Source organism: Boleophthalmus pectinirostris, unplaced genomic scaffold (genome assembly GCF_026225935.1).
Source record: "Boleophthalmus pectinirostris isolate CB_2022bp ecotype Guang Dong unplaced genomic scaffold, ASM2622593v1 HiC_scaffold_7, whole genome shotgun sequence".
NCBI classification, from domain to species: Eukaryota; Metazoa; Chordata; class Actinopteri; order Gobiiformes; family Gobiidae; genus Boleophthalmus; species Boleophthalmus pectinirostris.
In genome coordinates, this window is record NW_026571473.1 from 39915915 (window position 1) to 39928944 (window position 13030).

Genomic DNA, 13030 nt, shown 5'->3' on the forward strand with positions numbered 1-13030 from the left:
CTCGCTCTGGTCCCGGTCTGGTCCCAGTCTCGGTCTGGTCGCGCTCTGGTCTCAGTCTGGTCCCGGTCTGGTCTGCGTCTCAATCCCGGTCTGGTCCCAGTCCCGGTCTGGTCCCGCTCTGGTCTGCGTCTCAGTCCCACTCTGGTCCCGGTCTCGGTCTGGTCTTGGTCTGGTCCCGAGTGTGGAACGCGCCGCTGTCTGTGCGGTTTAACATGAAGCCACAACACAAACGCCGCCATCAGAACCAAAACAGTTCATCTCCATTTGACAAAACAAGTCACGACGCCGAATCAACACTGGTGAGCGGGACACGTCTCAACAGACACATGCGTCAAATACAGCGAGTGAAACGCAAACGACGAAGAAACGTCTCAAACCCCAACAGCCAATATAAACCAAACCTGAGAGACAGAACTAACCCCGCCCCCGAGAGAGACCGAAATCCACTGAAATTCCACAAGACACAGACACGACACCAGACAGAACAGAGACTCCCTCAGGCTGAAACAGGATCCTGAGTCTCAATACGAACATTTAAATGACCAAAACGCCGAGGCCAGAGCTGCAGAAACACTTGTCTTACACTTCCTGTGTTAAATGTTATTTAGAATATAAGGTTTATTGATGTTTGAAAGGATGTATTTGAATTTTTATTCCATGGTCATTATATTAGTTGAAATTGGTCTCAAAATGTCAATATTAATGTTTATCGCAATGAATTCTTGGTCAATTAATTGTCCAGCAAAATCTGTGATCGTCACAGGTCTAGGCTTGACCCACGTACCAAATTTGGTGCCAATCGGTTCATAAATGGTGGAATTTTCGAGGGTGGACACACACACACACACACACACACACACACACACACACACACACACACACAGAGACACACACAAAAGCTGACACTTCGCCTATTGCGGGTTATTTTTTAAAACATAAACAATAACAATAAACAAGCGACCGTTGTAACTCAAAAAACCCAACCATACTGACACTGATGTGCACGTAAACACACTCACTGGGACATTTTGAGTGAGAAGACGTTAGTAACAGTAACATTTCTTCTGTTTCAGTTTTGCTCCATCGCTGTGAGGTGTTTTTTTCCATCCAAACGCCTCAAGCTTTTAGTTTTTTTAAGAAAGAAGCGAAGAACCGTTTAACTGTGACTCGAGATGCTGCTTCTTAAACTGAAGAGATGAACTTTGTGCGAGCGTAAACAGCTGTAAGGTTTCTCTGAGTCGTCTTTTCACACGTTTCTCTCATCCAGACCCTGCAGCTGTTCCCGGCAGGTCTCCATCTGGAGGAGATCTGGAGAAAACACCAGAGTCTGAGCTGAACTGCTGCAGGGAGCCGCTCCGTGCGTTTTCATGTGAATTTTCAGCGTGAACGACCGAGCGAAGGTTTTCCCGCAGACAGAGCAGCTGTACGGTCTCTCTCCGGTGTGAATCCTCATGTGCTCCGTCAGGTGATGCTGCTGCGTGAACCTGTTATTGCAGACCGAACAGCTGTAAGGTTTCTCGCCCGTGTGTGTCCTGTTGTGCTGCGTAAGCGAGGACAACTGGGAGAATGTCCTTCCGCAGACCGAGCAGCAGTAGAGTTTCCCCTCTCGCTGCGTTGTCGCGTTCGCGCTCGCGTGTCCCGGCGCTCCTGGGGCAGAGACGCCGCTCTCCCTCTGAGCGGCCGACAAACGCAACGACAAACGCCCCCCCTGCGCGTCCTGACCGCTTTTGTGCTGCCGATGGTGGATTTTCAGAGTGAACGATCGCGCGAACGCTTTCCCGCACACTGAACAGCTGTAAGGCCTCTCCCCGGTGTGGGTTCTCATGTGCTCCGTGAGGTGGTGATGCTGCGTGAACCTGTTGTTGCAAACTGAACAGCTGTAAGGCTTCTCCCCGGTGTGCGTGCGGTAGTGCTGCGTGAGCGAGGAGAGTTGGGGGAAGGCTCGCGCGCACACGGAGCAGCGGTACAGGTTTCCATCCCGGTGCGTTCGCGCGTGAGCCTTCAGCGAGCACTTACGCACAAACGAGCTGCGGCAGATGGGACACCTGTAGGTTTTCTCGCCAGTGTGAACCCTGGTGTGCGTCTCCAAGTTGTGTTTCGTCGTGAAGCCTTTCTGACAGAACGGGCACTCCAGAATCTCTCCTCCTGCTCCTTTTCGTTTCCTCGGCGTTTGTTCGTCGCGCTCTCCGTGCTCCTCCGTCTCCGTGCGCGCGGTGGAAGCGGCGGCCGGAGCCTCCCAGTCTTCGTCGTCGTCCGTGTCAGAGGAGCGGTCGGTTTGCGGGTCGGCGCGCGAGGGGAAGTGTCCCTGTGCACGCGCCGGCTGCTCCTCTTTCTCTCGGGCCTCGGTTTGTCTCAGTCGGAGCAGTGAGGACGGCTCTTCGCTCTTCACACACACGGCGGTGAACTCCGGGAGCGACTCTTCCTCCTGTTTCACGCTCGGCTCCTCTGCCTCCTCTTTAATCCGTGGACTCGCTGCTTTTTCCTCGTTGATACTCGGCTCTGGGCTGAACCAGCGGCTCTGAACAGCTGCAGGAGAAAAGAATCAAACATTAGTAATGAACAGTAACAGACGCTTTTCAACAGTGACACTTTTGTACAAACCGTTTGATTTCATTGTTTCTATATTGAGTTGATTTTGACCTGATCTGAACCACACAGATCTGATTTTTTCAAATGTGACCCAGGACACTTGGACCTGTGCTCCTGAAACTGATCCATATCTGATCTTTTGACATGTGACTTCAGTGTGAACGGTCAGGTCACATTCATCCACCTACATGTTATCAACAAGACACAAACGTCACTATTCTGCACTGAAGTAGGAGAAAATTGTTAATGAACTCTGTGTCACTGAGGTGAAGCACATCTCCACTCATCACTCTTGGCTCCGTCTCCACATCCACACGTTCCTTTCAACGTTCTGTCCCACAAAACACCACGACCAAAAACCTCGTCCTTCTCCTTCTCAATCTCCTCCTTAAAACAAGTCAGTTGTTCATGTTCTGGCTCCGGTACGAGAGGAACTTTAAAATCTCCAGGTGCTCGATGCTGCGTCCATGTTTGGACAACTTGTGTAAACACAGAGACGCTCGCTGCGGTTGACGTCGTCGTGTCTCCAGTGTCACATGTGGGACACTTACGGGCCGTTTAATGTTCACACTGGAGTCACATACAAGTCACATTTAACTGGAAATGTGAACGACCTCGAAAAAACATCAGATTTCACACAAAAAAATCGGAATTGAGCGTTAAGCCCTGCAGTCTGAACACAGACTAACTCTTTCACATTGTATCTTCTGCACATAAACAAGCACAGTTTGGGTTTTGGAACATCCATTACACAATAGATTTCTTGGATCAGTCACAGACTAGGAACTATGAAAGTCCGACTATTGCTCCTCCCCGCGCCCGTCCTGAGAAAGCACAGGCTCCGCCCTCCAAACGTGACGTAGACTCTGAGTGAGCCGCCCTTCCTCCGCCATCTCAGGGAGGGAGGGGGAGACAGACGTGACCCTGATAGCGGCAGGAATAAACTTTTATTCATCATGGAGATACAGCGCGTTCAGCCGCATGTGTTGGACCCGGAATCGGACGAGGACTTTGAGGTGCACGAAGCTCAAGCACCGCGTCCACATCAGCTGAACATTACCGATTGGTAAAGTTTAATAAACACTAGTAGATCAACTTATTATATCGTGTCAATCTAAAAACCATTTTGACGACACATCCAAGGCCCACACATCACTCTAAGAAGGTAGAAAGGTCTGGAAAGTGGATTCTGCGGGAGATGTCTCCACAGGCTTTTGTGGCGTTTTTGTCTTTTTTGCTACTTATTTAAAATTTATTATTACCATTTATATTTTTTACTCTTTATGTTAGAGTTTAGTCCTTGTTTAGACCTAATTTAGACCTGGTTTAGTCCTGGTTTAGACCTGATTTAGACCTGGTTTAGTCCTGGTGTAGTCCTGGTTTAGACCTACTTTAGTCCTGGTTTAGTCCTGGTTTAGACCTGGTTTAGGCCTGGTTTAGTCCTGGTTTAGACCTGGTTTAGTCCTGGTTTAGACCTGATTTAGACCTGGTTTAGTCCTGGTTTATTCCTGGTTTATTCCTGGTTTAGACCTGGTTTATTCCTGGTTTAGACCTGGTTTAGACCTGGTTTAGACCTGGTTTAGTCCTGGTTTAGACCTGGTTTAGTCCTGGTTTAGACCTGATTTAGACCTGGTTTAGTCCTGGTTTATTCCTGGTTTAGACCTGGTTTAGACCTGGTTTAGTCCTGGTTTAGACCTGGTTTAGTCCTGGTTTAGACCTGATTTAGACCTGGTTTAGTCCTGGTTTATTCCTGGTTTATTCCTGGTTTAGACCTGGTTTAGACCTGGTTTAGACCTGGTTTAGACCTGGTTTAGTCCTGGTTTAGACCTGGTTTAGACCTGGTTTAGTCCTGGTTTAGACCTGGTTTAGTCCTGGTTTAGACCTGGTTTAGACCTGGTTTAGTCCTGGTTTATTCCTGGTTTAGACCTGGTTTAGACCTGGTTTAGTCCTGGTTTAGACCTGGTTTAGTCCTGGTTTAGACCTGGTTTAGACCTGGTTTAGTCCTGGTTTATTCCTGGTTTAGACCTGGTTTAGACCTGGTTTAGACCTGGTTTAGTCCTGGTTTAGACCTGATTTAGACCTGGTTTAGTCCGGAGCCGCATAAAGAGCCGCGGCTCCGGGGGCGGCGCGGCGGGTGATGAGCCGCTCTGAGGCGGGACTCACCTGCTCTGTCTCCGGCGCCGCTCGGGTCCGGGAGCCGCTGGTTCCTCTGGTTCCTCTGGTTCTCCTCTCTGGAGCGGCGCAGTTCTTCTTCATATTCCGCTATCGTCGTCTCCACCAGAGCAAAGATCTCGTCCGCGGCCGCAGAGAGTCTCTCGGACACCAGAGCTCTCAGGACGCGGAGTTTAGACATTTTATTTTTCCCGAAACTCTAAACTCCACTTCCGCTCTTAGCTTTAGCATTAGCATTAGCTTTAGCATTAGCATTCTTCTTCTTCTCATGAGGTTTTATTGTAGATTGGCGAAAAAACGGCAGGAGCTTTACCGCCGCCAACTGACGAGGAGAGTGAACTGAAACACGACTTCATGATAATAAACAAATTAAATTAGAAAAAAAACAACAAAACAAAAAAATAAAAAATAAGAAAAAATATATATAATACAATTTAAAATAAAATAAATGAAACCAAACTAAACTAAATAAAAAAATAAACAAAAATAAAATAAAATAATTGAAACTAAATTAAAATTAAATAAACAAAAATAAATTAAATAAAATTAAATATTGTTATTATATTATATTGTTACAACGGAGTATAAGGGTAAATAAATAAAAAATGCTGGCGCTACGAGAATAAAGTCATAACATTTCGAAATTAAAGTCGTAATTTTATGAGAATAAAGTCGAAGTTAAAATAAAGTCGTAATATTATGAGAACAAAGTTATAATATGAATTACTGAACCAGGACTGAACCAGGACTAAACCAGGACTAAACGAGGTCCGAGACCAGACCGGGACTTAGACCGGGATCAGACAAGAACTGAGACCAGGATTGAGACCGGGAACAGGACCAGGACTGAAAACGGTTTAGTCCTGATTCAGTCCTGGTTCAGTCCTGGTTCAGTCCGTATGTGGCGTAATATTCCCGCATCGCATTTTAAAGTCACGGAAACGCCATTTCCCATTTCCGTGATTTAAACCAGGACTAAACTAGGACTAAACTGTTTTCAGTCCTGGTCTGGTCCCGGTCTCAATCCTGGTCTTAGTTCTGGTTTGGTTCCGGACCTGATTTAGTCCTGATTCAGTCCTTGTTCAGTCAAATGAACGAATGATACACGGATTCTTCTCCTTTACAAAATGCTCCAAATTCTCCACGAGCCGCCGATATTCTCCTAATATTACCACTTTTTCTGGCTTCGACTTTATTCTCATAATATTACGACTTTAATGTCCAAATGTTACGACTTTATTCTCGTAGCGCCAGCATTTAAAAAAAAAATTTTTTATCTGACCCTTACACTCCGTCGTAATATTGTGATGTGTGAGCTCCTGTGTTCAAATTATTTCTATTGAGGAAAGTCTAAGATGAGGAACAACGTTGTACGATGGAAGAAGGCACTTTTTTTTTTTTCTGATTCAGAAATTCTTCAACATAAACAATAGATTTTAATCAGTGCTTATTTTACAGACGATCCAAACTTCACTCCAAATGAGTCTGAGAACGAGAACCGTTTTTCCTGACAGACGATCTGACTCAAACCGTCACAAATCACAGAATCATGATCTCGATTCAGGGAGTGTTACCACGGCAACAGTCGAAAAAACAAACAAACACAAAACACAATCCTCTTTGGTCCAGATGTTATTAAAACGTGAAGAGTGTTTCTGTAAAACTCTCGCCTCGTTTCATTTGAGATCTGCACATTGTTGGACAAATTAAACATTTTCACATTTCTGTTTCTTCATTTTTCATAAGTTTTACGTAATAAATGCATCCAGAAACATCCAGAAATATCCAGAAACATCCAGAAACATGCCCACCTGAGCCCCACCCGCTGAGCGCCCAGAATAAACCGAACTCAAGAAAATGAAACATGATCTGGTTCTGAAGCTCGTCTCAGTCTCGGTGGATTTTTGGTTCACGTCGTTTACCCCAAAAGTCACGAGACGAGGTTCTCCGTTCACTCTGACGTCACAAAACCGGCCGACGTTTGGAAACATGTGGATTCTTTTTTTCCTTTTATAAATTGGCTGTTCATTTGTGTTTTATAATTTTAATTAAACCGTTACGTCCTTCAGATCAACAGTTCCGACCTCGACCTTTAGAGAGAAGACACTTCTGCTAAAACCACAGTTCAGTCCTGGTTTAGACCTGGTTTAGTTCTGGTTTAGTCCTGCATTAGTCCTTGTCTGGTTTTGGTCTAGTCCTGGCTTAGTTCTGGTCCTGGTCTAGTTCTGGTTTAGTCCAGCTTTAGTCCTGGTCTAGTCCTGGTCTAAATCGTGGTCTAGTCCTGGTCTAGGTCCTGGTTTAGTTCTGGTTTAGTCCTGGTTTAGTCCTGGTTCAGTCCTGGTTCAGTCCTGGTTCAGTCCTGTTCAGTCCCGATCCAGTCCTGGTTCAGTCCCGATCCAGTCCTGGTCCTGGTCTAGTCTTGGTCTAGGTCCTGGTTTATTCCTGGTTTAGTCCTGGTTTAGTCTGGTCTGGTGTTGGTCCAGTCCCGGTCCAGTCTCGGTCTAGTCCTGGTCCTGGTCTAGTCCTGGTTTAGTCCTGGTTTAGTCCTGGTTTAGTCCTGGTTTAGTCCTGGTCCTGGTCTAGTCCTGGTTTAGTCCTGGCTTAGTCCTGGTCTAGTCCTGGTTTTATCACGTTCTCAGTGTCTGTAGCTCCATCAGACGTCGTCCTCCTCGTGTTTCCAAACGTCTTCGTCGTGAATCGAGTCGATTGTGACGAGGAAAATTAAAAAAAACAGTTTTGTGTTTTTAGAATCTCTTAAATTCTAAATCAAATCCTCCGTCCTCGTGTTTTCGTTGAAACAGAAAAACGCCCTCGACGCGGCGCGTTCACGACACCGAGGTTTTCTGAGGGTCTGAACTGCTGAAAGGTTTCTCTCTGGCGTGAGTTCTCTCGTGTTTCTTCAGCGCGGATCCGTCGAGAAACGCTTTCCCGCAGGCCGAGCAGCTGAAGGGTCTCTCCCCCGTGTGAACGCGCGTGTGAACTTCCAGACTCAACTTGTACGCAAAGGTTTTGTTACAAATTGAGCAGCTGTAGGGTTTCTCCCCGGTGTGCGTCATCATGTGTTTGTCCAGCGTGCATTTGCTCCTAAACTCTTTCTCGCAGTTCGAACAGCTGTAAGGTTTGTCCCCCGTGTGGATCCTGATGTGGACCCCGAGAGCAGACTTGTACGTGAACGTCTTCTGACAGAACGGACAGCTGAAAGGTCGCTCTCCCGTGTGGATTATCGCGTGTTTATCTAACGTCGCCTGCTGCGCAAACGTTCTCTTACAAACCGAGCAGCTGTAGGGTTTCTCTCCCGTGTGGGTCCTCATGTGGCGCCGGAGGGTCGAGCTCTCCGTGAACATTTTCTCGCAGCACGAACAGCTGTAAGGTCTCTCCCCGGTGTGCGTGTTGATGTGTTCGCTCAGACACGAATTCCGAGAAAACACTTTGTCGCAGTAGGGGCAGCTGTAGGGTTTTTCTCCCGTGTGGGTCCTTATGTGTTTGTTGAGGTTTCCCTTTTGGGCAAATGTCTTGTCGCAGTACGAACAGCTGTAAGGTTTCTCTCCCGTGTGGACCCTGATGTGCACCTCGAGGTTGAGTCTCGTGGTGAATCCCTTTTTACAAATGGAGCACTCGTGTTTCCTCTCCGCCGAGTTGTGCGCGGCCGGACTCGCGTCTGTCCTCGGCGTTCGTTCGTCGCGCTCTCCGTGCTCCTCCGTCTCCGTGCGCACGGCGGAAGCGGCGGCCGGAGCCTCCCAGTCTTCGTCGTCGTCTGTGTCAGAGGAGCGGTCGGATTGTGGGTCGGCGCGCGAGGAGAAGTGTCCGTGTGCGTGCGCCGGTCGCTCCTCTTCCTCTCGGGCCTCGGTTTGTCTCGGTCGGAGCAGCGAGGACGGCTCTTCACTCTTCACACACACGACGGTGAACTCCGGGAGCGGCTCTTCCTCCTGTTTCACGCTCCGCTCCTCTGCCTCCTCTTTAATCTGTCGACTCTCGGGGGTTTCCTCCTTCACTCTGGACTCAGGGCAGGACCGCTCCATCTGAACAGCTGCAGGAGAGAAGCACAAAATGGTAATATTTAAAAAAATACTTTGGCGTATAAATGTAACTTACACCTCCAATTAAACAGAAAACACAGATTACAGATTAAAAACAGTTACCGTGTTTTTCAGACTATAAGTGTGACTTTTGTTCCTGGTTTGTGTGTTTCCTGTGACTTATTCTCGGTGTGACTTCTATATAAAAATGTTTTTGGTGAAGTGTGGAGAGGTTCTAGTCTTGTGTGTGAGTATCTGCTGCTCCTGTTCCTCCTGTACCACTGTCACTTGGCTCTACTGCACATGTCTCCTGCAGAAAGAGCCTGTCTGGATCATGTCAGTCGATCGCACTGTTACTTCTGCACCGCTCAACTATTTCACATTTAAACTTTAAACTTATAAAGACAAAGACTGAGACGACTGAACACAAACGGTTTATCCACATCGATTTGTTAGAGTCTGATCTGGGGTCAGTTCTCAGAGGCTCAGAAGTTGGACCTGGTCTGGACTTGGATGAGACTCTGGGAACATTAAGAGCCACAGGAGGCGCCAGAGCAAAAACTGTTGTTGTGTCCTTAGGCAAGACACTTCACCACCCAAAACATGCTACAGGTCTCCAGAACAGTTGATAGTCAAGGTCAGTTAAATACAATCAATCAATGAACCTGTCCAGGGACGACAGGTGGAAATTAGCACTGATGCTACAACCTGATGTACAATGCATCTCTCCTGTCAAGGTTAATGCGAAAATTGTGCGCTGTCCCTGTCTCAAATAAATAGATAAATAAATAAATAAATAGTCTAGTATGAAAGTGTTGTGTGTGTGAGTGATGGTGGTGGTCGGAGGGGCCGATGTCTCCGATTGGCAGCCTCGCTTCCGTCATTCTGCCCCAGGGCAGCTGTGGCTACTAGGGACGGGCATTTGATGAAATTTTCGATCGTCGGGAGAATTAACGACTCATTTTCCATTAATCATTAATGTTTTTATATTAAAATGATCATCATTATTATTACTATCTGCACTAATCTGCATAAATAAATTCAACTTTACGACATATAAACATAACGACTCTAGATCCACATCAGCTGTTTGACATTATAATGTGTTTAATGTTTTGTTCAAATCTCACAGAAACAAAACTAAAACTCCAGCTCTATGTGGTTCAACTTGTGTTGGACATGACTCAGGTGAATACAGGTCAGTGTGACCAGATTTGTGTTTGTCAAAACCTACGGGGGGATCGGAACTCTCAGGAAAAACTTGGACACTATGTGCTATTGTGCACACACTTGTCACACTGTGGAATGTCTTCTACAAATCCTGGTTAAATCCACATTTGTGCTTCGGTTCGTTACAGACTGACCCACTGTTTGTGTCTCGCTCCTTCTGAGTGCAAAGAGCTACATGTACGGACCCTGTTTGGTCTCCCTACTTTACACACAGAAACCTACATTCGGTTTGTCAATTAAAATGAACGTAATCGATGAAATTCTTAATGATCAATTATCGATTAATCGACTAATCATGCCCATCCCTAGTGGCTACAGTAGTAGTTTACATCACCGAGTGTGGAGTGAATGAATAATGAACTGTAAAGTGCTTTGGGCGTTTTGAAAGGCGCTGCACAAATGCAATGACTGATTAATTAATTACAATGCCCCAAAAACAAAATCAGACTCTGCAGATTACAAAGTGCAAGTCGTGAAATTTGCAGCTGAAAACGGAAATCAAGCAGCAGAAAGAAAGTTTGGAGTGAAAGAGAAACTGTGCAGTTGGTCTGATGTGTAAACAAAGTTTGGTGGTTTTCAAAGAATCTAATCTGCGTCGTCAGGGTCTGTTGCACGACCGACCTGACCCTGACCCCCGAACCCTGACCCCCGACCCCCGTCACAGTGAACCAGGTGATTATGTAAAACAGTTGGGGTAAGACTCTAAGTTTTTTAACTTCATCCTGCTCCTTTTGAGCACCAGATCCCAAATATGTTCATGTACAAATCACTATTTTTGTGATTGGTTTTGAATTTTGTTGTACCTGCCTCAAACTAATAAATAAATAAATAAATAAATAAATAAGGAAAACTGTCCTGCGCTCGGCTTTAACATGAGTCAGTACAGTCACATTTTCTTTGTGTTTGTCGTTTTTAAGCAGATTTTTTTGTATTTTACCAAAACAAATGTCAGTTTATGTTTCTCTTTACTGTTGCAGGATCAGATTTGGTCAAAAATAGAGACACTGGGACATTTCTTGTATAAACTGTGGGACAAATCAGTGTTTTTGTATAAATCTGTGGGACAGAGACACAGGTGCAGCTCTGACATCGCTTTATTTATTTAAATTAACTCTGATCTTTAAATGTGAGAATATTTCAGGGCGACCAGATGATCCAAATAAAAAACTGGGACACACTGAGGTTGAGATGTTTGGAATAAATAAAACCTCTGCAAATTTTCTGTATTTTGGCAAAACAAAAGACAATTTATGCTTCTCTTTACTGTTGGTAGAATTAGATTATTAAAAAATTGTGATAGTCCTGGTTTAGTCCTACTTTAGTCTTAGTTTAGACCTGGTTTAGACCTGGTTTAACGTGATCAATAGAACTGACCTCTGACCTCTGACCCCATCCTAGAGTCTGAAAACACCAACAGAGATTTTTCATGTTTTGGGCCCGACCAGAACCACGGAGACCGGACCCGACCGGACCTGACCCCACCCGAGCCGAGCCCCGGTGCTGCGGACACTGGAGCGGTACCTTGTGTCCTGTGGAGCCGGGCCTGTGCGCTCAGAGTCGGGTCACAGAGCCGCTGGTGCCGCGGGTCCTCCTGGTCCTCCGAGTCCTTCTGGTCCTTTTCCTCTTTCACACAAACTCTCGGCGTTTGTCCTTTAAACATTTTACAAACCGGAAGAGTTTAGTTTAAGTTTAGTTTGAGTTTAATTTGAGCTTTAGCCCCGGAGCTAAACCGGAGCTAAACGCCGTGAGTCTGCGGCACTTCCGCGTTAGGCCCCGCCCACATCCCCGCTGATCAAACAGAAAAGTCCAAAGATCAAAAACAAAGTCAAGATAAGAAGCACAAAGATCAGAAACGCACTCAAGATAAGAAAGTGTTACTGTTTAACTAAAGCAAAGAAGCCGAGAGTTGAGAAGAAAAGACAGAACTGAGGAACATTTACCTGAAGAACTTTTTATTATTTATTATTCTTATTAGTTTAATATATATGTGTGTGTGTGTGTGTGTGTGTGTGTGTGTGTGTGTGTGTGTGTGTGTGTGTGTGTGTGTGTGTGTGTGTGTGTGTGTGTGTGTATGTGTGTGTGTGTGCGTGTGTGTGTGTGTGTGTGTGTGTGTGTGTGTGTGTGTGTGTGTGATGTGTGTGTGTGTGATGTGTGTGTGTGTGTGTGTGTGTGTGTGTGTGTGTATGTGTGTGTGTGTGTTTGTGTTTAGTAGTGTTCTCGAGACCACATTTTTATGGTGTTGGTCTTGTGTCGGACTCGAGGTTTGACACTCGTTGAGTGTGATCATGTTTCATTAAGGCTGGTAAATATGTAGAGGCTGAATATGATTTCAAAACAGGTAAAATAATGTAACTGTAAATGTCACGAACTTGGAAAAACTCACTTTGATTAAAAGTGCCTGTGAAAGCAGGATTAAAGAAGGGTTTCTCAAACTGTGGGTCAGAGTCCAAAAGTGTGAGTGTTTCAGAGCAGAACAGTTTGGATTATTTTAATCCTAAATTAACATTAATCAGATCAAATGGAGATAGATTTATAAAAAAACATTTAAATAAATGTGCCAGAATACAAATAAATGTCAAAAAGATGGTCTTGTTTTAGTCTGTTTGGGCTGTGGTCTTGGTCTTCTCTCGGTCTTGACCTTTAAAAGTCTTGGTCTTGTCCTGGTCTCGGCTGTCAGAGGTCTCAGTCTTGTCTCAGTCTTGACCTTTAAAAGCCTCAGCCTCGATTCTCAGAGGTCTTGGTCTTGTCCTTGTCTCGGAACCATGTGGTCTCAGATTAGTCTTCTTTTCTTGACTTCAACATTAGTATTTAGATTTTAGAACTGTCAAATCAAAGTTGCATTTGTGTATTTTCTGTTCCCTTAAATATTTTGTTTTCTGTTTTTTAATCTTTTTTGTGATTTTTTTTTTTTAAGAAATTGTACTTTTCAGAGTACTTTTCTAGTCTCCTACTTGAGTAATATTTGTATTGAAGTAACAGTACTGTTACTTGAGTAAAAGTTGTGCTTCCTCTTCCCACTGTGA

At 45.3% G+C, this 13030-nt stretch overlaps 2 protein-coding genes across 2 annotated transcripts; both read right to left on the bottom strand.

Annotated features, from left to right (window-relative positions):
* Positions 1-593: 593 nt before the first annotated feature.
* On the bottom strand, positions 594-4991 carry LOC110168544 (zinc finger protein 501-like). Its single transcript, XM_055164945.1, has 2 exons — positions 4753-4991; positions 594-2526 (listed from the first exon to the last, which is right to left on the bottom strand). Exons 1-2 carry the CDS (start codon positions 4940-4942, stop codon positions 1247-1249), a joined length of 1470 nt encoding a protein of 489 aa, XP_055020920.1. The 5' UTR covers positions 4943-4991; the 3' UTR covers positions 594-1246.
* A 1092-nt stretch (positions 4992-6083) lies between these two features.
* On the bottom strand, positions 6084-11765 carry LOC129412068 (gastrula zinc finger protein XlCGF52.1-like). Its single transcript, XM_055164946.1, has 2 exons — positions 11529-11765; positions 6084-8788 (listed from the first exon to the last, which is right to left on the bottom strand). The coding sequence occupies exons 1-2, from the start codon at positions 11665-11667 to the stop codon at positions 7587-7589; spliced, it is 1341 nt and encodes a 446-aa protein (XP_055020921.1). The 5' UTR covers positions 11668-11765; the 3' UTR covers positions 6084-7586.
* Positions 11766-13030: the final 1265 nt, after the last annotated feature.